General features: G+C 34.4%; 3 protein-coding genes across 16 annotated transcripts in view; 1 reads left to right on the top strand and 2 right to left on the bottom strand.

Annotated features, from left to right (window-relative positions):
* Positions 1-1,714: 1,714 nt before the first annotated feature.
* LOC105341513 (casein kinase I) lies at positions 1,715-7,761 on the bottom strand. 3 transcript variants are annotated; one of them, XM_011448075.4, is made up of 8 exons: positions 7,479-7,761; positions 7,235-7,341; positions 5,937-6,063; positions 5,023-5,121; positions 4,351-4,569; positions 3,372-3,446; positions 2,576-2,792; positions 1,715-1,775 (listed from the first exon to the last, which is right to left on the bottom strand). In XM_011448075.4, exons 1-8 carry the CDS (start codon positions 7,602-7,604, stop codon positions 1,768-1,770), a joined length of 978 nt encoding a protein of 325 aa, XP_011446377.1. In that variant the 5' UTR covers positions 7,605-7,761; the 3' UTR covers positions 1,715-1,767. The 3 variants fall into 3 exon arrangements, with proteins under 3 accessions (XP_011446377.1, XP_011446376.1, XP_065924610.1); XM_011448074.4 differs by having other exon boundaries at positions 2,580-2,792; XM_066068538.1 differs by lacking the exons at positions 1,715-1,775; positions 2,576-2,792 and adding an exon at positions 2,973-3,038.
* Positions 7,762-14,663: 6,902 nt separating this feature from the next.
* On the bottom strand, positions 14,664-16,548 carry LOC105341515 (BBSome-interacting protein 1). The gene is made up of 2 exons (XM_011448076.4): positions 16,406-16,548; positions 14,664-15,973 (listed from the first exon to the last, which is right to left on the bottom strand). Exon 2 carries the CDS (start codon positions 15,964-15,966, stop codon positions 15,739-15,741), a length of 228 nt encoding a protein of 75 aa, XP_011446378.1. The 5' UTR covers positions 15,967-15,973; positions 16,406-16,548; the 3' UTR covers positions 14,664-15,738.
* Positions 16,464-27,096, top strand: part of LOC105341516 (exportin-7) — a 104,791-nt gene continuing 94,158 nt past the window's right edge. For 10 of the 12 annotated variants that reach the window (XM_066070267.1, XM_066070268.1, XM_066070269.1 and 7 more), the window contains exons 1-16: positions 16,464-16,614; positions 17,461-17,607; positions 17,877-17,970; positions 18,553-18,623; positions 18,847-18,942; positions 19,114-19,191; positions 19,822-19,839; positions 20,737-20,886; positions 21,116-21,242; positions 22,532-22,605; positions 23,011-23,130; positions 23,875-24,021; positions 24,339-24,514; positions 25,201-25,258; positions 25,447-25,579; positions 25,858-25,963. In XM_066070267.1, coding sequence (XP_065926339.1) covers positions 16,600-16,614; positions 17,461-17,607; positions 17,877-17,970; positions 18,553-18,623; positions 18,847-18,942; positions 19,114-19,191; positions 19,822-19,839; positions 20,737-20,886; positions 21,116-21,242; positions 22,532-22,605; positions 23,011-23,130; positions 23,875-24,021; positions 24,339-24,514; positions 25,201-25,258; positions 25,447-25,579; positions 25,858-25,963 — 1,610 coding nt within the window. In that variant the 5' untranslated portion in view covers positions 16,464-16,599. The remainder of the gene's footprint in view (positions 16,615-17,460; positions 17,608-17,876; positions 17,971-18,552; positions 18,624-18,846; positions 18,943-19,113; positions 19,192-19,821; positions 19,840-20,736; positions 20,887-21,115; positions 21,243-22,531; positions 22,606-23,010; positions 23,131-23,874; positions 24,022-24,338; positions 24,515-25,200; positions 25,259-25,446; positions 25,580-25,857; positions 25,964-27,096) is intronic. The other 2 variants (XM_066070276.1, XM_066070272.1) reach the window with 1 other exon arrangement.

Genomic DNA, 27,096 nt, shown 5'->3' with positions numbered 1-27,096 from the left:
TTTACACATACAAGTTGATCATACACTGTAAACAGTGTTCATGATTATGAATGGTAGTTTTGATTATTCTGACACACAATCTCCAATACAACAGTTCACATAATCTCCATTACAACAGTTCCTGCTGATAAAAAAAAATATTTTTATAAGACAAACACAATATTAGTGACCTCTTCATTCATATAAAATTTGACTCCATTCATCAGAAAAATATAAAAAATTATGTCTTTCAAACTTTTGATGTCCTTTTCAATCATGCAAAAGCAGAAATAAATTTCATTTACTCTCCACAATATACTATCACTAATAAACCACACTACGTAAAGAGGTTATTCAATGTCGATTAAGAGGCCCAGGACAGGGAAATAAAGAGTTTATGTCTCTCATCATAATGTTAATATTTACATGTATATCACATGCTAAACAAATAAACTTTCAATATCAATCACTACATACACTTAACAACTTGATATTCATTCTCCCTAACATAACTCACAAATTGACGATGCAGACATCTCACACAGATATGGTTACACAAGACTACAAGTTGAAAATTTGGTAAAAGAATAAAATGCATTCATGATGTACGTTCACACGACAATAAAAAAATTATATATATATCACAAATTTATAACACATGCATAATAAGCATAAAACTAAAAAGACTACCCCAGGATTATACAGACTGAAAAACACTGCAAAAACAAATTCCACTCATGAACGCATTTAGCGCAAAATATATTGCTTTTGGCAATTCTTTAAAAAAAAAAATCTCGTAAGATAATAAAGATTAACGTTCAAGTCAACAAGTAAAACTTGTAAAACACCAATTTTTCATAATAGAAATTGATCTGCATTAATTGATACATTATGAGTGGTTGTACTATATATAGACAACCTAAAATGAAAATAAAAACGTAAAATTAAGATTAATATGTGAATTAATAAAATCAATTATATATTACAGATTGTGAATTTAAACTATCCATTTAATCCTTTCAAATATATACATGTATATTTTGAATTATTTATTTTTAACATAATGAATACTAGTTAATGTTGTATTACACAAAAAAAACCTTATATCTTTAACAAACACTTAAAATTTGTGTGTTCGTTAACAAACGATTTCACTATTGATAACAAATCTGAAAACAATCTACAATATTCAAACAATTTTCCTTCACCATAACTATCTTCTATGGTTTTTTCATCCTTCTCTGCACTAGTGCTAACTACATATCATCTAGAACCAATGGTCAATGCTGCATGTACAAATCTATTTAAAAATATTGTAATGACACCAACGATAAAATCATTCTTACAAACAATGATGTACCCTCCCATAATTTCATTTCTTTTTCATTCTTTTCTTTCTTCAATTTTCAAATTCACTCAACCACAGGTAAGAATTGCCTACAACAAAACTCCTTCGGGACAAGCACACAATGGTTAAACATGACCATTTTCTTTTTTCTCCAGTTATAGCACAGAAAATTGAATGTACATGCAAAATTGCACCCATAAAGAAACACAGTTTTTAGAGTCTTCACTTGAAGACGAGATCCTTCCTTACATAGCGACAGGATGATAATCAGCTGCACCCTCTGTAGGGAGAATTGCCGGCATGAAGCGCTCTTGGTGGCCAGACTTTTAAGTAGGTCACATGACCTAGAAGAAACTTGATGAATCCACCATTTTTTTCACACACAGAAAGAAAAGAACTGATTTCTAAAGTTGCTGTTGCCTTTTTCTCTCCCTCATTTTTCAGCGACCTGTAATTAGATTATTTTAATTTGTATAATCTTTATTTATAAATTCTTCTCACAAAAATCATCATATAATTTCTATAGACATATATATTAAAAAGCTATTGTCAATTCATTTTTGGAAACAAATCTAACTATTTTACTATTAATATTTTAACATCTGAAGCATCTGAAGAGAAAAGAAAAATCAATGACCATAAAACTGTTGCTTAAAATTCTAGAAATAGATTCACTCTAATCAACTTATTGAAAATGAAAGAACTCCAACAGATCTATAACAAGGCTATAGCTTACAAGGCCATGGATTTGCCACAATATGTTACAGGGTAAAGGGGCATCACTCTAGTCTAGGCTTTGACAAGGATGAGTGCCAGAAAATGAAGAATTATGGTTAGTTGAGTATTATATGCATTATTTTTATCTTTTTAAAGTGAATGGCAGAACAAAATCTGTGACAAATTATTCATGTGAGCAAGTAAACATTTCATTTATTTCCTCCAGGGTAATTTGTTTCCTGAAGATATATATATAAACTAGGAAACACATTCTGTGTACATTTATAACACATATCAATATTTGACAAGCCAAGAACAGGCAATTTTAATTTGTTAACTTAAAAGTAATTAATAGCATTTTAAAGGTTGGGTTATTAAACATAACTTGTTACAAGCTTGTTTGCCCTAACCAGGTTTTACTGTGCAAAACATCAAAATCACACTTGAGTTTTCTAGTTCAATTACCAACAGAGACACACATGGATAAACCAGTTTTAGACTGTTATGCTCTCTGTCACTTCTATGAATTACCAACTGTAGCCATGTGTGTTGTTCCACCGTTTGCGACTGTTGCGGAGTTAGCTGCCTTTTGTTTGAGCATCGTCCAATCAAATACGTAGTCGTACTGATAGTTCAATGTCCTGAAGAGGATTCGAAACAACTGTCTCAGATACATGTAATCGGGGGGCTCCTCAAACCTCAGACCTCGGGTGTAGTTAAGGTACATTGCAAACTCGGCAGGGAAGTTCTGATTAAAATAAAAGTCAAAAGTGGATGACGAAGACACACAAGACAAAATAGTGCATGTTATAACAGAGAAAATGAGATTGATGAATACCGGTACAACCTCTGTATTTGCTGATAAAATTTTCAATCCAACACAACAACAAATAATTAAGTTTTTTTTTTTTTGAAAATCAATCTAGATCTAAGATTTGCAAAGACTCAACTTGGAGCAAGTGGCTAGCAGCCTGAGTGTGGGTGAGAGCTATTACTACAAAAAGAACAGCTCTTGAACATGATACATGAACAGATCGTCATAAAGAAATCACAGACCCTTTTCCTGAATTCTGTGGAATCAGGTGAATAGTAAAGAGGAGGGGCAGGGGAGAGAATGCTAATTTTTGTAGATCTTTTAACATATTATAGTTTCAAGAATAATAGTGAAAAGAAATTTCTTTTAAATCAAATACACTGATATTGAAAATTAAATTGTTTCAATATTAGTGAAGATGTCATTTATAGAGAAGGGTTTTCCAAACAATTCCTGAATTCTGATGATTCCGCAGCATTCAGCTCTTTTTATATTTTGAGGTTTTAGACCTACCTTACACAGGACCTCGACAGGTGTGGACATCTTCTTCTCACTGATCCTCTCATATTTCTGTTTCTTTGTGCCAGCCTGAAAATGATTCATTCCGAAATGATTTACACTGTGTACATTCCTTTTCTTAAAAACAATATGGAACTTGGTCTTTCCATCATCAGGGGAAGATACTAGACTTTGCTTGTCGAGGATGCAATTAAAAGGGCTGGATGGTAGTAGCCATTTTTGACCACATTAATCTCCTTTATACAAAGAGGTCTATATATAGACATATAGAGATATAGGAAACCTTTCAAATTTTTAATTAAAGATAATTTTGTCTTTTTCTTTCCTAAATAATAAATCAATTGTTTAACAGGCACATAACATCGTTTTTGAAAGTGGGGGGGCCAGGCTCATCCAAAAAATCTTGACAAGCGAAAAAAAAAAAAAAAAAAAAAAGGCAAAATAAAGACTTTCCAAAAATCTTCAAAATCCTAATCCGGGGGGGGGGGGGGGGGGGGGGGGGGGGGGGGGCTGGCGTAGTATATAACTTCAATTTCAATCGTAATTTCTTTATTTTCATATTAATTTTTTACATCCTCAAAAAAAGTAGGTGGGGCCAACTCCATGATAATTCAATTTTTTATATGTAAATTTTAAAAAATTAGTTGCTGCGAGAAAAAGTGGGGGGGCCAGGCCCCCCCTGCCCCCCCCCCCCCCCCCCCCCTGATGCTACGTGCCTGTTTAAAATATCTTGTCTAAAATTTCGGGGCAAATCTGATGGTAATTAATTGACCATCCAGACTCCTTAATTTCCAGTGTCATACTCTGTACAAAGTTTAAGATTATTCAGCTGGTATAAATATGACCAGATTGGAGCTTAAAGAGGGGAACCAACTGGACAAATTCAGCAGTCTGGTGGGCTGCATGTAGATAGAACTTAACTCTGGCAGCTTACTTAATCAATGACCTTTAAACTTTAACCATTCAAACTGACCTTTAACCCTTGCCAAGGGAGAGAACCTCTGTTAAAATACATGAGCACATATCCCAGGGATTCCATGTCGTCGCGGCGACTCTGTTCAATGCCCAGGTGGGCGTTGATGCTGGCGTATCGGGCTGTGCCTGTCAGGTTTTTGTCTTCACGGTACTGAATGTGCTGTCTGGTGCGGCTATCCCTGAATTTTTTGGCTAGACCAAAGTCTATTAGATAAACCTGAAATTTGTGTGAGACTTGCATTAAAGTGGGAAATTAATCAATAGCAAAATTGAAATCAATTTCTTTACTTTTGCAAAATACCTTATTCATTATACATGTGTATTTTGAGGAAACAAATGATTAAATTGATTAATTACCTACATGCTGCATGAAATTTTATATCTTTTGAACCTTTTTTATGTAAATTGGAGAACAAAATTTTTGACATTTCTCGAAATGTTTATTACCTTTACCATATTCTTTTATCAAATACTTTTCAACATAACAAAAAAATTAAATAAATGTCTGTCATACAGTGTCATTATTTCCTTCCCTCAAACAGCAATAAAAATGTCGTTAATAAATCTACCTGCCTTTACAGATAAAGAATGAAGTTTCCTGCTCGATTATAAAAGCTCTGTGTGTCTTTATCCTTACATCAAGGATTATCTAGACTAAATCTTTGTTTACCTTATTGCAATGCCGGCCGATCCCCATCAGGAAGTTGTCAGGTTTAATGTCTCGGTGGATGAAATTTTTGGTGTGAACAAACTCGATTCTATTAATCATCTGCGGAAGAAATAAGACAGAAAAAATAAAATCCACATTCCTCACGAGGACACGCAGTACAAATCATACAGTACATAGGTTTTGACCGATCTCCATTTTTCTAATTTTCCATCTATCATGAAATAGAACCGCTACTTTCAGTACATTTCCTCAAGTAGACATGATCATTATGTCAATGATTTAATTATACACACACATCTCATGGTTTCAATCTTTATTTTTTTTATTTTCCAATCTTTGTGAAAAACACAGCTGCATGCATGCTTCTTATACTACTGTAGAATATTACCTAGTAATTTTATAGATCACTGTAGATTGAAGCTCATAAAAAGCAGATATACAATGTTCTTTAAAACATATGATATATTCCAATAAACCTTGAAATGAGTATGAAAATTATCACTAATATATAATATCCTCATAGGGTTTTTCTCCCATGGGCCAGACACTACATCAAGTCTAACCATAAATATTAGCTTGTAGAACACATTGTAAAGTGCCTGTAAATTAATTTCTCTCAAGGTACATACCGATATCACTTTTTTGGTAATAAATATTACGTGTACATGTGATAAATAATTCTCTATTCGACAGAATCAACATGCCATATAAAAAACATCTAGCTGTTACACAATTCTTGCATCAATAATTAACAGTTGCAATGTTTATGACAACGACCCTCATTTTGGATACCAGGGAAGATTACAACACGCAGGCCTACACATAATGATCAAAGGCTTACTGTGGGCTAACGTACCCATAGTTGCATCATCAATTTTTTAATTAATCAAAGCTATACATGTACTGGCATCTACCTGATCCGCTAACATGAGAACGGTTTTCAAGCTGAATTTGCGCGAGCAGAAGTTGAAGAGATCCTCTATGCTGGGCCCAAGTAGATCCATCACTAGAACGTTATAATCCTTCTCCACTCCCCACCACCTGTTAGAAAAGAAAATAAAGAATTACAAATGTATTACAAAGTCAATTCAGAACCAGACCTAATGCAGGATCATAAAGCATTTTAGATTTTTTTATAAGTCCAAATTTTCAGATCATTCATAAAATCTTAAAATGAATCCTGGTACATGTATTTATCATTTTAACATTATGCTGAAAATTTGTAATTATTAAAGTCATATAGAGACATATTTTAAGAGCATTTCAATATTTATGATATTTTCAATCACAAGACAATTAGACTATGTGTACAAATTTTGAGACTGCTTCATGATCCTTGGGCCAGGTAATTTGAGGGTAACATGTTTTAATACAAATATTTCTCGAATTCAATATATTGCATCTTTTTATAATTGACCCAAATTAACATCCCAAAATACATAACAAAATTTCCAAATCACAGAGCCCCCCACCCACCCTAACGATTAACTTGGATCTATTTTAAAGTGTCAATAGATGAAGGGAATTCTGAATCATTTGACTTATTATTTGTCTTTAATATAAATTCAGCTTTAAAATTCAACCTAAGAAAATCTCTTTTGGTTAATTCATTCAATTACAGTAAAGAAAGAAAATCCAAATGTACACAGTCACTTAAAAAGCAATTTTCAATAAAGTAAACTATAATAGTTTACTTTATTGTAAATAATTATACAGTACAAATTTCTAATTAGTAAACATGATCGATAGTCCTAACACATCCCTAAAAGATTAAGAAAATAATTCATCAGTGCCATGAGTATAGATAAGGATTATCTATAATCCCAGGCCTCGGTTAAAAAACATAACAATACAACGAAACCAATGACAGCATGTATATATATATGCCTGAAGTCCCATGTATCAGTATGTATATATAGATAAAGGTAACCATAATGTTAATGTGCATACAATCTCTGTATAAATGGGTTTTTAAATGGTATTGTTCTTGACACTTCCTGTTACTTAGATTGAGGGAGGGCCAATGAGCTGTCATGCCCAAACCCACTTTTGCAACACCTTACCTCTATTTTATTAGTTATATGAAACTCAACTTTTCCTATTTGATACCCCGCCCCTTTTGTCTTGTTTGAGATCCACCACCAAAAGAAAATATAACATATGTTCAACAGACGATCTTTTGTTTACATGGGTAGGATTTCCTTGGACTCACCGTATGTGGGGGATTCCGACCCCTCCCTGTAGAATCTTGTACAGCTTGCTCTCATAAATCAGCTGGGGATGTCTGGCTTTGACAGACTCTAACTTAACAGCCACCTCCTACAAATAAAAGACCCCCACGACATAACGTTAGAACTCGCACAAAGAAAACCTTGATCACACACAAAATAACTGTATGGAAAATGTATCCAGTGATTTAAGGGGGGAATTCAATCGTGTTTTAAGAGAATACCAACCTCTCCATTTGCAATATTCATGGCCAGGTATATATCGCCAAACGATCCACTCCCGATTTTTCTTACTAATCGATACTTTCCTGCTACATGATATTCTCCTTTCGTTGAACTTTTTGCACTGGCCATGGTTCTGTTTTTGGTGTTCAAGTTTATGTAGAATATTATAAACTATAACATATTCGATTTTCGCCCAGTTTGATCACTTCTGTTGGCCACAATCCCAAAACAAAGACTCGTCGAATTGTGACACATTCGCACTTTATTTCACAACAAAGAAGGGGGCGCTGTGCATTATGGGAAAACTTCTTAACTCAAAACAGCTGATCGGCGGCATTGTTGCTAGGGGGATATAAATCCGAGTATTTGCGGGTCTCTAGGCGGTTAATTGCGCTTTTAATTTTTGATTTATGCTCTTATATAATTTGATTAATAAATCTGTTATTTTCCGGTGAGGTTATATGAGATTTGAAGCAGGTGCCCCTAAACTTGCTAAACACGCTATAAAAATCCACAGAACATTATTGCAAATTGAAGACCATATCAAACAGAATATAGATCCAGGGACGTATATACTTAGTATATACGTCCCTGATAGATCTAAAATTAATAGGCTTACATGAAATACCGGGTATTTATCGTTATAATGACACAGTTTATGGATTATAACACATGCAGGTCTTAAGACAATATAGCTATTTCAAGTTAAAATGAATTAATTAGGGATAACTTAATTAAGTATTCAGTTAATATATAGGTCTATATCAAACGAAAGTTTGATAGATATAAAAAAGTAAATTTTTCGATTATTTATTTTTAATGAATCTGTGAAATTATAAAGAGCTTTCTTGTCACCAGTATATCGAGTAACCAAGAGTTTATGTTATTTTTTTGCAATTAATTATAAAAAAAATATAAGTATATTCATTATCTAAATGGGTGTGCATAAAACTTAATCCCCGAAAGTAACTTTTTTCTCACAAAATAGGGATTTTAAGAATAACAAAATTTGCAAACAATTTTATAATTACAAAAAATGATTAGAAATCACGCCTCGGAGTTCATACTCATTCATGATTGAAATTATATATAAATTAAAGGAATAATTTATACAGTTATTATATCTAAGAATGAATTTAATTAATAAATTAAATTAAATGAAATACATGTATATGCATAAACTATTAAGTATGCACCATTAATATCAAAACAATTCTCAATTTAAATTGATGATTTAAAATCATTATTTTGGAAATGTGTTCTCATTTCTAATCTTATCATAATATAGACTATATATAGCTAACTATATTAAAATCATAATTATATCATGAACATCGCGGTCAAAATTTAAGTAGTTATATTCTTTATTAGTTCAATGATCGTCAAGTATTGATTAATTTTCATCTCTTCATGCATCCATCGCATTACAAAAAAGCAAAACTGAATACATGTTGGCTATATATGTGGTGGCAAAAATAGATCTTGAATTTAGAGAATTGGTCTTTATATTAACAAATATGCATGTCTATGTTCTGTCAAAATAACGAGGTTCATAGTCAGACATACATGTAATATACATGTAATATAATGTATATGGTTACCTTTATAATTTTGACAGGAGGTGAAATATAAGCAAAAAAGGTTAGGAAACTTCAGCTAGGTTTACATCAGGCATTTATTAGTTAATGTAGATATTTTCACATCATTTCAAATCGATATTAATTTGCTTTTTTTCTTCTTTTCTTTCTTTTGGTTTTTTTGGGGGGAGGGGGTGTTTGTGAATATTCTGGTTCATAACTCTAGTAATTGGGTATGATGCATATATACGTGTGCAATAAGAGAGAGAGAGAGAGAGAGAGAGAGAGAGAGAGAGAGAGAGAGAGAGAGAGAGCTCAATTACCCCCTCGTTCTCCTTCTGCTAATTTTTTTATACATAAATTTTGGAATTACATACTGAGCCAATTTGAAACCTATACTTCGATCAGTGATATTTTTCGATGAATTACGATTAATATCATGACGTCAAACGTATGATATAACAGGTTAGGAATTTGTCAGGTACTGACATCAAGTTGTGACACAAATGATGACACGAAGAAAGAGACAGAGTTTAAACTGTATCAAATAATGACAAATGACAACATAGAAGCAGGCACGTAGCATCGATTTTGAAAATGGGGAGGGGGGCAGACACGTCGAAAAAATCAAAAAATCAAAACACTTTCCATAATCGTCAAAATCCTAATCCGTGGGGGGGGGGGGGGGGGGGGTTAGAATTTTACTCTTCATTTTCTTATTTTCATTCCATTCTTTTTTTACATACTCCCAAAAAAGTAGGAGGGGGAGGGGGGAAAAGTCCAATTCATGATAATTCAATTTTTTTTGTAAATATCTGAAAATTTGTTGCTGCGAGAAAAAAGGGGAGGGGCAGGACGTACCGCCCCCTCCGGCCCCCAGATGCTACGTACGTGCCTGAGAAGAATTCAACTGTGCCTGCTATTTGCGTGGTGGCAGACATTAGAGAATTCGAGTGACAGACTAGATTATTTCTGTTATTCACATTATAGTTCATAAATAAGTGACAGGTTGTACTCACGATTTGTCAGTCACATCTTAAAGAAATCATTAGAGTGACCTGTTTAGAATATGTTTGTTTTCCACGTGATTGTGACAATAGGTAAAGTGTAACATTTAGATTGTGTCTGTTAGTCAGACAATGATGACATTACGGAAGTGCCAGGCAGGTTCAGAATATATCTGTTAGTCACATCATGGTGACATTAAGGAAGTGACAGGTTCGGGTTGTGACTACTAGCCACATCATGGTGACGTTAATGTAGTAAAAGATAGGGGTTAATTGTGTCTGCTAGCCACATCATGGTGACATCAAATAAGAGACAGGTTAGGGTTGTGTCTGCTTATCACATCTTGATGACATTAAAGTAGTGATATGTTTAGATTGTGTCTACTAGCCACATCATGGTGACATTAAGGAAGTGAGAGGTTGAGATTTTGTCTGTTATCCAAAATCATGGTAACATTACGGTAATAAAAGGTTGGGGTTGTGTCTACTAGCTACATCATAATGACATTAAGGGAGTAACAGGTTGGGGTTTTGTCTGCTAATCACATCTTGATGACATTGAAGAAGTGACGGGTTTAGATGGTGTCAACTAGCCACAATCTGGTAACATTAAGGTATAGTAAAAGGTTAAAGATGTGTCTGCTAGCCACATTATGGTGACATTAAAGAAGAGACAAGTTGGGGTTGTGTCTGCTAGCCAAATCATGGGGACATTAAGTAGGTAAAAGGTTGGGGTTGTGTCTACTAGCCACATCATGGTGACATTAAGGGAGTGAAAGGTTGGGGTTGTGTCTGCTATTCACATCTTGATGACATTAAAGAAGTGAAAGGTTTATAGATTGTGTCTACTAGTCACATCTTGGTGACATTAAAGAAATGACAGGTTGTTAAGACTGTGTCTGCTAGTCACATCTTGGTCACATAAAGTAAACGAAAGGCTGCATAGGGTTGTTTATGCTAGCCACATTCTGGTGACATGAAGGAAGAGACTGGTTTCGGTTGTGTCTGCCATTCACATTTTGATGACAGTAAGGAAGTGACAGTTTGTTAAGATTGTGTCTGTTTGCCACATCTCGGTGACATTACGGAAGTGACAGTCTTTTACAATATGATGTTTTTGTTAGTAACACTATGGTGGCATTTAAGAAGTGAAAGGTTAAGGCTGTCTGTAAGTCATGAAAAAACAATATAAATAAGGTTAATTGCTTAAATTTTAGTCAAATCATGGTGACATTAAAGAAGAAGCAGGTTGGGGTTGTGTCTGATAACAACATCATCGTGACATTAAGGAAGTGACAAGTTGTTAAGATTGTGTCAGATAGCCACATTCTGGTGAAATTAAGGAAGTGACAGCTAGGAACAGGTTGGGGTTGTATCTACTAGCCACATCATTGGGACATTAAGGAAGTGAGAGGTTGAGGTTGTGTCTGCTAATTACATCTTGATGACATTAAAGAACTGACAGGTTTAGATTGTGTCTGCTAACCACATCATGGCGACATTAAGGAAGTGACAGGTTTAGACTGTGTCTGCTAGCAACATCTTGGTGACAATTAGGAAGTAACAGGTTGTAATCATTGTGTCTGCTAGCCACATTCTGGGTACATTACGGAAGTGTCAGGCAGGCAAAGAATGTATATGCTAGTCACATTCTGGTGAAATTAAAGAATTGACAGGTTTAGATTGTGTCTGCTAGCCACATCTTGGTAACATTAAGGAAGTGAAAGATTGTTAACATTGTGTATGCTAAACACATTCATGGTGACATTAAGAAAATGACAGGTTATTAGGATTTTGTCTGCTAGCTACATCTTGTTGACATTAAAGAAGTTGTTAACATTGTGTCTGCTAGCCATATCATGGTGACATTAAGAAAGGTACAGGTTATTAAGATGTTGTCTGCTAGCCACATCTTTGTGACATTATGGAAGTGACTGTCGTTAACAATGTTTCTGCTAGCCAAATTCTGGTGACATTAAGGAAGTGACAGGTTGTAAACATTTTGTTGGCTAGCCACATCTTGGTAACATTAAGGAAACTACAGGTTGGAGTTTTGTCTGCTAACCATATGGTGCCATTAAGGAAATAATAGGTTGTAAATATTAAAATTGTGTCTGCTAGCCACATCCTGGTAATATTAGGGGAGTGACAGGTTTAGATTGTGTCTGCTAGCCACATCTTGCATGGTGACATTAAAGAAGTGACATGTTAGATTAATATTGTGTCTGCTAGCCACATCACGGTGACATTAAGGAAGTGACAGGTTGTTAAGAATGTGTCCTCTAGCCACATCTTGGTGAAATTAAGGAAGCGACAGGTTGTTTATATTATGTCTGCTAGCCCCACATCTTGGTGTTGTTAAGGTGGCTCTATACACCCACAGTTTATTCCAATTTTCAATAGAAGACCACAAAACATATACTTATCAAATATTAAAATGACGATAGGGATACTATAGGTATTTTTAAAGAATTTTTTAATGTTTTTTCGTGTTTTTGTAAAATATTTTTTAAAAAGACAGCTATCAACAAATTGAGAGAAATTATTTTGTCATATGATGGATATTTCCTTCGGACACATAAAAAAAAATATAACACTTCTTAACATTCAAAAATGTTATTATTGCAATTTTTTTTTAGTATTTCCCCAAAACATATTTTTTCATATTTTCTTACTCTGTTGACAAATCATCTGAAAAAGTTGCTTGATGTTATAAGAAAATGTATTTTAATAAATGTGAAATAAAAAAATTGAATGAAAACAATTGCAAATAAACACAAAAAATATTTTAAATTTTATTTGGTATGAAAGTTCCTCATGTAAGGGTTATCGTTCCTAAATCCCAAGGCCCAAACACCTTGGGGACTTTTCATTTCTGAGTTGAAGAAAATTTCCTAAATATAATGTTGGAATGATAAATACATGCATATTTCATAATAGACTTTGCCCTGTATAAGTGAATATATTCGCTTTAGTGCAAAACTAAGTCAAATAATTAAAGGGGAACATTGACTAGGCTAATAGGATTTATGTATCCCAACCTGAGAGAAATTCAAAGCAACCCTCTCATCCCCGTTAGGTGTCGATATTAATGTGCATTAAAGTATATTATAATTGAAATATTTTCACCTGTTTAGAATTTTCTTTCACGGTATTCAACCAAAAAATACGTTTTAGAAATTTTTGGAAAGTTAAAAAATTTATTGTTCTCAACGGGAATCGAACTCATGACCTACTGGTTTGTAGTGAACCCACTAACCCACTGCGCTACGGTGTAACATATCGATGATGCTAAAAAACTCTTTAAAAATTTATACTTGATTTTATTGTTTATTTCGATAAATAATACCACACAACGTGAAGGTGTCACATACCACATTACTTGTAAGTAATGAATTTTCCAATTATCAAATTAAATCTATCCATTTAACAAATTTTCAAAATAGCGGTTCCCATACAATTCACCTCAGTTTAAATCAGCCAGTACCGGAAATGCATGTTTCCAGATTTACTTTTTTGCGTACTGCGTCATCAAAAAGTGGTGTATAGAGCCACCATAAAGAAAAGACAGGTTGAGATTGTGTCTGCAAGCCACATCTTGATGTCATCAAAGAAATGACATGTCTAGATTGTGTCTGCTAGCCACACCTTGGTATCATTAAAGAAGTGACAAGTTTAAATTGTGTCTGCTAGCCACACCTTGGTGACATTAAAGAATTGATAGGTTTAGATTGTGTCTGCTAGCCACATCTAAGTGACATTACGGAAGTAACATGTTAGGGTTGTGTCTGTTTATCACATCTTGGTGACATTAAAGAAGTGATAGGTTTAGATTGTGTCTGCTAGCCACATCTAAGTGACATTATGGAAGTAACATGTTAGGGTTGTGTCTGTTTATCACATCTTGGTGACATGGTTTAGATTGTGTCTGCTAGCCATGTTAAGAATATGTGAGATCATATGACACCTTAAAGGCAGAGGCAGTTAAGAATGTGTATATTAGACACTTCATGGTGAAATAAGGGATTAGATTTACATGTAGCTTGTGCCTGTTGGTCACATCATTGTGGGTGCCATTAAGGAAGCATCATATTCATATTGTGTAAGTCAAGCCATGGTGATTGGTGACATTGCATGAGAGGTTGGGTGGTGTCTGTTAGTCACATCGTAGTAACATGAAGGAAGATCAGACAAGTTAAAATTGTGTACCTTAATTTTATTAAGCTGACGTTAAGGAAGTGTCAGGTTTAGATTGTGTCTATAATTTACATTATGGTGACATTAAGGAAGTGACAGGTTAAGATTGTGTCTATAATTTACATTATGGTGACATAAAGAAAGTGACAGTTTAGATTGTGTCTATAATTTACATTATGGTGACATAAAGCAAGTGACAGTTGAGATTGTGTCTATAATTTACATTATGGTGACATTAAGGAAGTGACAGGTTAAGGTTGCGTCTACTCTTTTATATTATGGTGACATCAAGGAAGTGATTGACATCAAGGCATTGACATATATTTCAGCCCTGTTATGGAAATTTGTCACTTGTTAGAATAAAGTTAATGCACTGAATACAACTGCTTTAAATGATAACAGTTAACTGTTTCTTTTGTTATCTTTTATCAACAGTTTCACAGTCAACAAGACAGATCACATATTGTTAAATAGATACATGTTAAATAAATAACTTCTGATATATTTTCTTTGCTTTTTATTTTTTTTTTTTTACAACAAACAGAAAATGCATATATTAAATAAACTACTGTTAACCAATTTTCATGCGAAGCAACTTTATTTCGCTATTAACTGCCAATAAACTAGTTTACGAGGACTAATGTTCGCGACCAAGTCTTATCCAGACCTGTATTGTTATCAAAACTATAGACAAAGGATTGGTTCGCGGCGAGAAATATTCACGGCGACAAGGCTCGCGCTAACCTCATGAAAATTTCTCGCACGCAAACAAAAGTTGGTTTACAGTAATTCATCTTTATGATTAGTTTTTCTGATTTCATTAAATGGACGGAAAATATGATAAATTCGGTTTGTAGCATTATTTCCACTCTTTCCTCAGAGTCACTCAACATATCTATCAAATGCAGAACCCTATATAAAGTAATTTTAAAAAGAGAACCTATTAAAAATAAATTGTAATTTTTGACATGCAATGTACTAACAGAACAATTAAATGGAATAAAAAATCAGAATTTGTTGACTGTCATTTGAAATTAATAACTTGAGCAAAACATTTGAATTTTCATTATGGTACAGATTTATCCTCTGTTCAAATTAATCATCATATGATATACAACAATTAACAAATATGTAAAATTGATATATAAAGTAAGATATATATCTCTCTCTCTCTCTCTCTGAGAAAGACCAATGCAATTTAGTAAAATGTACACAAGCAGATTCTGATTTCTCTGATTTCAAAATTTAATTCATGAAATTTGACTTCATTTATTGAATCCATTAGCTTCATTTCACATATAATTACCCTCAGCACAAAACCATGACGTCATAATAAAAAACCCATCTTTCCATCACACAGATATAGATGTTAAATCAATGCATTGCAACTTTTCCATGCAGTAGTATGTCTTTCTCCCAAATAAAAAAACTTTCAATCTTAAAATATGTTTGTAAATCACTACATCGCTAATTCCCCGAGGGTTAGGAATAATCACTGAAGAAGTCTTTCTCCCCATGCTGCTGCTGTTGTTGTTCCTGCTGCTTCACGGTCTCCTGCGCTTCACGCTGCATGCGCTCCAGTTTCTCCAGTGTGACTGACTTGAGTGGCAGTATCTTTGGCTTACACAGCACCACGGTTGGCATATCCTCTTGGTACAGCAGTCCTTGTTTTGGGAGAACCTCCTTAATGGTTTGTTTGGTCTCTGGCATGTTGGTTCTACTCTAGAGAACAAAATTTAAAAAATGAATACATTAAAAATTTGGTGTCAATGGTGAGAACTTATTCAAAAAGATTTCTTTTTTTAAATTGATATATCATGTATACTTAACTATAGGCCCTATAGATCCAATTTTCCATAAGTCTAATAGATGATGAAGAATAACAATGAATCATTGAAATCCTAATAGTTTATTAAAGCAAATAAAAATAATTGAGATTATTGGGACGCTGATAAACTTGAGGCACTGGGTATGTAAGGAAAATAGTCATGGTATCCAAAATAAACATTCGAGGAAATTCGAATTGCATTAAAAACGTTAAAACATAAACTGGGTTCGAAGTTTCATGAAATTTCATGTTTTTGTATGTACATTGCACAATAGCTCTGCATATCAAATAAAAAAATTGTATTGATTTGTAAAATATTACCTTTTTATATCGAAATGAGTTTCTGTCAATTTTGCTTATTCTAGATAAAACGAATAATTTGTCACCGGATATAAACGGAATAGCTCTCATGCCATTCCCAGGGATATAGTTCGTCAAAACATTCCGATTTTATCCGATCTACAATTTTCCTGCGCATGCTTAGCACGTTGAAAATTTGAGAGGGGAAAACAAAAATGGCGGAAGAACAGGTAGGATCAATCACATTCTTTTCAATTAAAACTGATTAATTTGGTTTTTGCTTCATGTTTCATGTTTAATCCAGACAATTAAGTTGTTTTTGCCCAACTGCCTTCCCCTTTTTTCACTGTCGTTCTTTTAAATAAGATGCTTTTGTTAATAATGCACTTTGAATCCGCCACTCTTCCCCAAAAAATAGTCACTGAGAGATATTCGAAAAATGCTTGGCATTCTTGGTTAATAAAATTAAATATCAAATGTAATTGATTTATTTAATTTATTTTTTGTTGTTACCATGTTTAAACGACTTACATCGTTCTTATTTTGCCAGGTACATGTTAATTGATTCATATCATTTTTGTCAAGAAAATGCAGAATGACGTTTCATTTCTTTTAAGATTTCAAACTTAAGCTATTTCTTACTAATTGCTTTGAAGTAACAACTCGTTAACACATATTTAGCTAAATTGCTCTGTGGCCTTGAGCAGGGACGTATATACTAATATTATAATATGGAGTACAATCTCCAGATTTAGCTATATGGCTTGAATAAGCTAAATAGCTTTATTAAGCTATTCAGAGTAGCTTCATTTAGCTATTTTGTCATACGTTTTTCTTAAATTTCTTACAATAAATATTTGCTTCAAAAACTGTACATATATAGCTTTATCAAGCTATTTTGAATAGCTTTATAAAGCTATATAGCTTTTTCAAGCTATATAGCTAAATCAAGAGATTGTACTGGACCTGTTATATACGTCCCTGTCTTGAGGTAAGCACTCATAAAAATAAAATAAAACTTTGGTCCCAAGGACTAAGTGTGCCCTATTTTTAAATACAAATTCAATGTTTTGTAGGAGTTACTACAACTGGAGCTCCTGTGTAAACAACTGTACGAGACGGCAGATGCCAATCTCCGGACTGAAGCAGAGAAAGCACTCGTCTCATTTGCAAATTCTCCAGACTGCTTGAGCAAATGTCAACTCTTACTGGAAAGGGGAAATGTAAGACCATCTCTTCATACTTATATAAATTTGCAGCAAATTTAATGATTTATTTTCTTCTATCATTTAAAAAAAAAGGAAGAGAGAGCAGATTATTTGAAAATTATAATTTTATTTTTAAAAATTATTGAAAGAAAATTTGCATGTCAGGTTGAAACAAAGAAAGGATTTTATCAACAATAACTGATAACAAAACGTTGGAATGATTTGATAAGTATGAAAAATGAGAATTTGAATTTTACGTTATGCGTTATGTGTCTGTTTTTCAGTCACCGTATGCGCAGTTACTGGCAGCCACAACACTGACTAAGCTGGTGTCAAGGCCAAATGTGACACTACCCTTGGAACAGAGAATCGACATTCGTAAGCACTTAATGCATGCCAGGTTTTCAAGTTAATTTTGTACATTCAGGGTTAATGCTGTTGCCTAACTTCAAAATTAAAATAAAAAAGTGTTTCCAACTTTGATTTTTGACACATTTTCCTATTTTGTTCCTTGTATTTACATCTCATTTTACACCTCTCATTTCTGCAGTGTATGTAAGAGAGGGATTAATTTAAGCCCTGTGGCGTGTTTCCCGATCTTACAATTATAATTATCATCATGTTTATATATTTGAATCTACAAGAATAAATATTGTTTAAACTAACTTGCAAACTAAACATGCTAAACTACCAAAATTGCAGATTCAGCAATTATGTACAGTAAATACATTCACAAGACTAACAATAAAGTCAAAACATATCAAACTTATTGTTTGTTTTGAGCATAACAGAATCTTGCAATGTCAGTGAGAAAAAGAAGTTGATATATTTGTATTTATTATAAATTTCCTAGACCAAAGAGAACTGTTGGAATGAGTATGACTGACAAACACATCAGTTGTAATGTAGAAAAAATAAATATTCAGCCATTTAGGAACCTTTTCTTTCTTCTTTCAACAGGGAATTATGTTTTGGGATACCTGGCATCACGACCCAAATTGGTACACTACGTGTTACAAGCACTTGTGCAGGTGTGTATTGTGTGACTTATATGTAGGAACTTATCCAATGTCATTGAATCTACCATTGTATTCTATTTACATATTCTATTACTACATCCTATAACTTTGAAGAGGATATTTTCAAAAACAAATTCCTATACTTTCATTCAAATTGATTTGATTTATTTTAAGTTCATAACATAGATATATTGATAGACTAAAACAGAGTATAGATAAACTCATTTTGTTTCAGCTTTTTGCTCGGATAACCAAACTTGGCTGGTTTGACATTCAAGACAAAGATTATGTGTTCCGTAACGTCATCACAGATGTCACCAAGTTTATACAAGTATGTACACATTCTCAGAAACAATTGGATATGGTGGACCAAGAAAGACCCAGTCAATCTAATTCAGAAATTTTATAATTCTAATGTCTGACTTTTGCTTAAATTGAAAAAACTTTAAAAATAAATTGAAAATGGATTTGTTAAATGCCTGCATTTATTTATATTCTGTAGAGTGGGTCCACCCAGCATGTGATGATTGGAGTACAACTTCTGTCACAGTTGGTGTGTGAAATGAACCAAGTCAGTGAGGTAAGGGTTAAAGGCCAAAGGTCATCTACATACTCTCCGGCAATATCAAAGAAAATCAGTCATGAATAAGTTTTGTGACAGGCAGTACATGCAGTTGTGATGAAGTCTCTAAAATAAACCTTGAAAGCTGTTGAGGTAAAGTGATTGATTATGATAGAGGCATTTTACGGGATATTGCATGCTACTAGTATTCAATTTGGTAATCCGATTTTTTTTAGTGTCGGACTACTTTATCTCAACAGTTTTCAATGGCAGAGTGGTTTGCAATAACAACAAAAAATCACAATATAAATATTACAATTACAAAACAAACCATCTATTTTCAATACAGACACATTATATTCAGGAAAGAGAGGTACATACAAATATATCAAAATGATGTTTTATCTGTATAAAAGTTAGTGTATAGTATTCTATTAGATACAACTTGCATTTGATGTTAACACACCTGTGAATTATCTTTTTAATAATTCTCGAGCAAAAATACAGTAAAATGTGAGTTGGTTTTTTTTAGTTCTTCACAAACTGAATTTTTTTTTCTCCAAAAATGTATAAATTTGATGAAAACAAAAAGTGAATTCCTGTGGGTATTTTAACACTCATCTCCTCCATTCTGATATTGTTCTGTAGGAGGATGATGAACGTGAGGTAATGTTGGGTGCTTCTCTGTGTGTCTACCTCATCACATTGCCTCATTTCTCCATTCTTTAATAAAAAAACTGAAAGTATATGTAAAAATCTTAATTTTTTAAAGATTATTTTTGATTTTCAAAAATGTAAGAAATGAAAGATTATGGTGAAAATGGTGTTTGGTGAAAAAAAAGAAAAACAAGAGAGTACAGCACAGGGTTTACAGAGAGATTATTAGGCTAACCAAGAACTGCTTAATCAAGATTGAAGAAAGAGACATAAATAAATGGCTGGTCATTTCATGACTTGTTTCATCGTTTCCTCATTATATAGAATAACATATAGAGTGGTTTATTGTTCTAGCTCTGTACGACTGATAATTTTACATAATGCTCTTGTCTTCGTTTATTTTTTCATTTATTTAGATTACAATATAATTATTACGAACATTTTCATTCATGTTTTCTATCTTGAAATCTATTTTTAGAAGCTGACAAAGAGTTTGAAAATCCAATATTAATTGTAATGGTTATCAGATAAGTGATTATGTAAAATTTCAGTCTGCTATCAGAATGTTTTCAATGCTAATCAAACTTATTTCTTCATAATCACCCCACAATTTGAAGTCAGCACAGAAACTGAAGTATTTGAACTACCTTAATATTATGCTCATAATGTGTGGTTTTCACCTTTAAAACAAGAAATTGGTATTTGCATTATGTAAAATTATTAGTTGAAAAGGACAAATGAGATTTTAAAATATTCCAATGTCTCATGAATTCTAAATACGAGGTACTGTACATCAAATACAATTGAAGGTAAACTTGACCTCTGTTGACTTGTCCTTTGTTTATCTGATCTCTGTGTACTTGACCTCTTTTATTTGACCTTTGTATGCTTGACCTTTGTTCACAGGCTGACTCCAGTAGGTCGCTGACCAAACACAGAAAAATCGCTTCCTCCTTCCGCGACCTCCAGCTGTTTGAGATATTCCAGTTGTCCTGTGAATTATTGCAGACTGCTGCCGGGAACATCAAAAGCATGGACTTCTCTGATGATTCACAGGTATGTCGATGATGTGTGTACATGAACACGCAAAAGTGACTTAAAGTGAGACATTATTGTTACTTTTCTATATGTACATGTAAATGTATCATTTAAAGGTTGGTAAGAAATATGATTGTTCTGTAAATCCTAACTTTAAGACTTGGTTAAATCCTTTCACACGTGGATTAAAATTTGATAATCCAATAATTTGACCATGAATTATGTGCACCTGGCTTGTTTGTTGCAGCACGGCTTGATCTCCCACGCCCTACGATTGGCCCACAACTGTCTTACCTTTGACTTTATTGGCACCTCCACTGATGAAACAGCTGATGACCTGTGTACAGTTCAGATACCGACAGGCTGGCGGTCAGGTAAACAAACAAACAAACACTTCTGTTGTCACTTAAACAGACAGTGCTGTCGTCAGGTTAACAAACACTTTTGTTGTCAGGAAAACTAACACTTCTGTTGTCAGGAGAACAAACACTTCTGCTGTCAGTAAACAAAAAACAAATACTTCTGTTGTCAGGTAAACAAAAAAAAAATACTTCTGTTGTCAGGTAAACAAACAACAAATACATCTGCTGTCAGGTAAACAAACACTTTCTGTGGTCAGGTAAACAAACACTTCTGTTAATCAAGTTACTTTAGCTCCTGGCTATTTATTATCCCCTCGCGCAACTTGTTGCGAAGGGGATATAGCATCGCTACCGTGCGTGTGTGTGTTCGTATGTGTGTATGTATGTATGTATGTGTGTGTGTGTGCACTCCATTTCAATTTTCTAGTAAATTAATAAAAAACCTTCCAATAGAATTTCCTCAACCTTTGCACAAATATGCCTCATTGTAAAAGATTAAAACAAATGCAATGTCATATTAATTGGTCAAATTTTTATGCAAAAACTTAGATAAAATTACACCATTGTAAAGGAGGGGGGGGGGGGCATACATTATGACAAAATTCGTTCAAAACTAAAAAATATTTATCATAGATTGCACACTTCTGTAAAATAACAACAAAAAATGCATGTGCCTTTCCAAACCATTAATACTATTACAAATTATTATTTCATTAAATCAATGTCATAGTCAATTTTGTATACGAGTTATCAATCGAAATTTCTGAGTAAGAGTTATCAATAGTCCGCTTCACTTCTTTGAAACCAAAGTGAAAGTAAGCAGTTCAAATCAACAACTTGATATTTTTTGGATTTAGATCTAGTACAGGTATAGAAAATGTGGTTTTTGCAGTAATGGAGGGTAAGTAGAATGTGGTCTTCTCATTAACATAACTATATATTGCTAAATAATGCATCCCTACACACAATAACTCATGTCGCGAGGGGATGCTTCGCTTAGCGGTGCCCTTGTTCTGTTAAGATTGCTATTTTCATATTATCAAATTTTAAAAAAAAGCTTTCTTCACAGTTCCTTAGATGTTTTCAGATGAAAAAACCCCCTGAAACTTATAACTATCTTTTCTAAAAAGCCATTTTATTCCAACATTTACATGTATGTTTAATTTATAGATTTTCATTTTGTACTGGAATTGAATGACTGCTTGAAAGACATGCTTTCTCAGAGAGATACATCTAAAAGTACATGTAACTAAATATGCCTCAACATATTATTGGTTATAATGGCCAATCTTTGATTTCAGCTTTTCTAGATGGGGCAACAATGGAGCTATTCTTCAGCCTGTACTCCAGTTTACCCCCTTCACTCTCATCCATAGTAAGATTTCCTTATGAACTCTGAAATTGTTATTACTTGTTTCAAGCATTCCTTGAGCATGAATGTTTCAGTTTTTGGCTAAATTTATGTATTGAGATTGTTTTATTAAGAACACTTTTACAGGTATAAAATTATAGATATAAATGTACAAAAATATATAAAAATATATATATAAAAAAAGATAAAAATATACAGGACTACAAATTATAGTATTTGAAAAAACATACCAGTTTGGTATTGCATGCTCCATACTAATATCCCAAATTATTAAAAAGGAAAATATGCCAACGAGGCAAAGATTAATCCCTGCTTCTACATGTAAGACTCGATACAATGTTTATACAATCACATAAAAATTTTTTTGATTAACAATGAATTACATATGTAGCTGGTTTTTGATTTCAGGCCCTATCCTGTCTGGTACAAATTGCGTCAGTGAGGCGATCGTTGTTCAACAACACAGAGCGTGCCAAATTTCTCAACGAGCTAGTGACCGGCGTTCGCAACATTCTAGAAAATCCACAGGTATGAAGTGTTAGTCTACTATGTGTTTAAGTAATGAAACTGAAGCACAGTGGTCCATCAACTGCCAATGGGCTACTTATTTTACTGTTATATATACTAGTATGTGAGGTCAGGAGATTTTGTGGGGAAATTTTTCTGTCTAAGAAAAACAAATACATGTACTTCTTGTTATTTCGATTTGTTATTTGTGCGCTCAAAAAAAATGAAAAGAAAAATTAATGAAAATACATTTATTTTTATTATGATTACTTATTATGCCCCCCTTCGAAGAAGGGAGGGCATATTGCTTTGCTGCTGTCTGTCGGTCGGTTGGTCTGTCAGTCGATCAGTCCACCAACAGTTTCTGTTCATTTTCTTCGCAAACAATGCACATGTTAAAATGAAATTTGGTATACATGTTTATCATAATAATATCTAGGTCAAGTTTAGTTTTTGGTACGTTCAAGCATTTTTGACAGAGTTATGTCCCTTTGTAGTTTCCGTTCATTTTCTCACAGTTCTTTCCAAGGGAGGAGGGCATAAGTGTTTTACAAACATCTCTTGTTTATTGTGAAATAATGTTTAGTAGGGGAAAGAATTTGTAGTGAGTGACTTCCCCCAATGCTAAAAAATATTTATTTGCATGAATTATTTTTCAGAAATATCCAACATTTTATTAATTTTGAAAATAAACTGAAATAAATGTGTGATTAGAAATTTGAAAAGATTAAGGCTTGAAATACAAAATCCCATGTAATGTTGCAGGCTTTGTCTGATCCGAGTAACTACCATGAGTTTTGTCGCCTGTTAGCACGGCTGAAAACAAATTACCAGCTTGGAGAGTTAGTCAAGGTCACAAATTATCCGGAACTGATCAAACGGATTGCAGAGTTTACTGTGACCAGTCTGAGGGTAAGAATTTTTAAATGGATAAAAAAGGAACGAATATGCTTTTTCGCAATGGTGGATTATACAAGTGTCCTTTTAGAACAGAAATTAGTGTTAAGTGTAATAAATTATAATTTGGTGTTGGACAAGACCAAATGGCATTGCTAAGTGTACCTGGTAGATGATCACACAGAGCCAATTAACAGTTGAGGATTCAAACCAGCAACACTTCAATTGATGGCTAATCGTAGATTAAATATAGAATTTGTAAATGTGTTTAACAAGAGTACCAGAGATTTAGATAGTGACAATTTAACAAGTATAGGATGCTTGTTTTGTAGCAAATGTGGCAGTTTGCGCCTAACAGTGTACACTACCTGTTGAGCCTGTGGCAGAAGATGGTGGCGTCCATGCCGTACGTGAAGGCTAACGAGCCCCACCTGCTGGAGACGTACACACCGGAGATCTTCAAGGCCTACACCATGTCCCGCCTAGAGTCAGTCACCGTCGTCATCAAGTGAGCATTGTCGCCATAGTCCTCACACAGCTAGTACTTGTAATATAGAGCTAGTTCTTGTAATACAGAGCTTGTACTTGTAATATAGAGCTAGTACTTGTAATATAGAGCTAGTACTTGTAATATAGAGCTTGTTCTTGTAATATAGAGCTAGTTTATGAGTCATGCTTGTAAATGACATGTTAAAGAAAAAAATCTTAACAAAAAGTGGATCTAAACTTAATTAATATAGATTGCCTGGTACACACATGCTAAGAAATATACACTTTAGAAGGCTCAAGACTTGTAACTGTACAGTACCTGTCTGTTACAATGTAGAGGGTGGATCTAATTGTACATGTATGTTACTATGTAGAGGGTGGATCTAATTGTACATGTATGTAACTATGTAGAGGGTGGATCTAATTGTACATGTATGTTACTATGTAGAGGGTGGATCTAATTGTACATGTATGTTACTATGTAGAGGGTGGATCTAATTGTACATGTATGTTACTATGTAGAGGGTGGATCTAATTGTACATGTATGTTACTATGTAGAGGGTGGATCTAATTGTACATGTATGTTACTATGTAGAAGATTGATTTCTTTTAAGATGATAAACTATGTACATCTACATTGTATAAGTATTTTGATTGAATTCTTCGGTGTTGCATGAAAATGAACATTCTTTACAACGTTGTAGAGACGGATTAGAAGATCCATTAGAGGACCAGGGAATGATCAATCAACAGTTAGACCAGGTAAGCTATGATTTAGTACAGGAAAACATGACCTCTATTTCTGATAGATAATGAATTTTAAGTAAGACAAAATCAAATGCACTAAAATATGCATGTTTTCTTTGCTGGATTTATCAGATTTAACGGACATAGTGTTTGTGTGTATTGTATGGTGTAAAAGTTTGTAACGGTGACAATTTTGTTGATAGCTCTCTACCATTGGGAGGTGTGAATACGAGAAAACCTGTGGTCTCCTGGTTCAACTGTTTGATGAGGCAGCCCAGCGGTATCAGGAGGCCATCAATTCAGGAACCCAGGGGGTAGAGATTACAATACAAGAAGGTGAGGTTATCTCCATGGTGATTAAGGTCATTTTATGGTGACATGATGAATACTTTAAAAAGAACGAAAGAGAGAGAGTACTATTTAAAATAAAGATGATATACAGGTAGAGATAGAAATATTAAAAGTAACAGGGAAAAATCACATTAGGAATAAGGCTCCATTAGTGCAAATTTCTGTAGACAGTTATTGGTTAGATAGTTTGTAAAATCTTTAAGGTTGATAATTTTGGTTAGTATAGGTATTTATTTTTACCTGTGCTTTCTTCACTCTTTCAGGTCGATTATCTTGGTTAGTTTACATAATAGGAGCTGTGATAGGTGGTCGGATCTCCTTCGCCAGCACAGACGATCACGACGCCATGGACGGGGAACTAGCTTGTAGGTAAGTGGAGAGGGGGTCCTTTTGACAGGGAGTTATCTTGTAGGTAAGTGGAGAGGGGGTCCCTCTGACAGGGAGCTAGCTTGTAGGTAAGGGGAGAGGGGGTCCTTCTGACAGGGAGCTTGTAGGTAAGGGGAGAGGGGGTCCCTCTGACAGAGAGCTAGCTTGTAGGTAAGGGGAGAGGGGGTCCTTCTGACAGGGAGCTTGTAGGTAAGGGGAGAGGGGGTCCTTCTGACAGGGAGCTTGTAGGTAAGGGGAGAGGGGGTCCCTCTGACAGGGAGCTATCTTGTAGTTGAGGGGAGAAGGGGGTCCCTCTTACAGGGAGCTATCTTGTAGGTGGGAGGAGAGGGTGTCCCCCTGAGAGGGAGGTAGCTTGTATAGGTAAGGGGAGAGGGGGTCCCTCCGACAGGTAGCTAGCTTGTAGGTGGGAGGAGAGGGGGTCCCTCTGACGGAGAGCTAGCTTGTAGTTGAGGGGAGAGGGGGTCCCTCTGATGGGGAGCTAGCTTGTAGGTAAGGGGAGAGGGGTCCCTCTGACAGGAAGCTCGGTTGGGTAGGTACCTATAGGTAAGGGGAGAGGGAGTACTTTTGATACTGGGGATACAGCATATGGTTTGTGTTTCTGTTGGATCTTCTGGTTTAGTTATATGAACATGCTATTGAAATTCTTATCACCTACATTTAGAACTTATTGGTATCTTTTTATACCCCCCGCAAACAAAGTTTGGGGGGGTATATAGGAATCACCTTGTCCGTCCGTCCGTCTGTCCGTCTGTCTGTCTGTCTGTCTGTCCGTCTGTCCGTCTGTCTGTGCAATCGTGTCCGGTCCATATCTTTCTTATGGAGAAACATTGGAAGTTCTTACTTCACACAAAGATTGCTTATGACCTAAGGGTGTGTCATGACCTTGACCCAAGGTCATTCGGGCAAGGTCAAGGTCACTGGCAGAAAAAGTGCAAAATTTGTGTCCGGTCCATATCTTTCTTATGGAGAAACATTGGAAGTTCTTACTTCACACAAAGATTGCTTATGACCTAAGGGTGTGTCATGACCTTGACCCAAGGTCATTCGGGCAAGGTCAAGGTCACTGGCAGAAAAAGTGCAAAATTCGTGTCCGGTCCATATCTTTCTTATGGAGA

Source organism: Magallana gigas, chromosome 8 (assembly GCF_963853765.1).
Source record: "Magallana gigas chromosome 8, xbMagGiga1.1, whole genome shotgun sequence".
In the NCBI taxonomy this organism is placed as follows: domain Eukaryota; kingdom Metazoa; phylum Mollusca; class Bivalvia; order Ostreida; family Ostreidae; genus Magallana; species Magallana gigas.
Note: the sequence above shows the minus strand (reverse complement) of the source record. Positions and strands in the feature narration are given on the sequence as shown.

Excerpts from the sequence above, each read along its gene's own strand:
- LOC105341513 (XM_011448074.4), bottom strand. The coding sequence starts at position 7,604 with ATGGCCAGTGCAAAAAGTTCAACGAAAGGAGAATATCATGTAGCAGGA. Across the intron at positions 6,064-7,234 it reads GTCGGAATCCCCCACATACG|GTGGTGGGGAGTGGAGAAGG; the intron begins GTGAGTCCAAGG and ends CTTTTCTAACAG. Across the intron at positions 5,122-5,936 it reads TTCTCATGTTAGCGGATCAG|ATGATTAATAGAATCGAGTT; the intron begins GTAGATGCCAGT and ends TTTCTTCCGCAG.
- LOC105341515 (XM_011448076.4), bottom strand. The coding sequence starts at position 15,966 with ATGCCAGAGACCAAACAAACCATTAAGGAGGTTCTCCCAAAACAAGGA.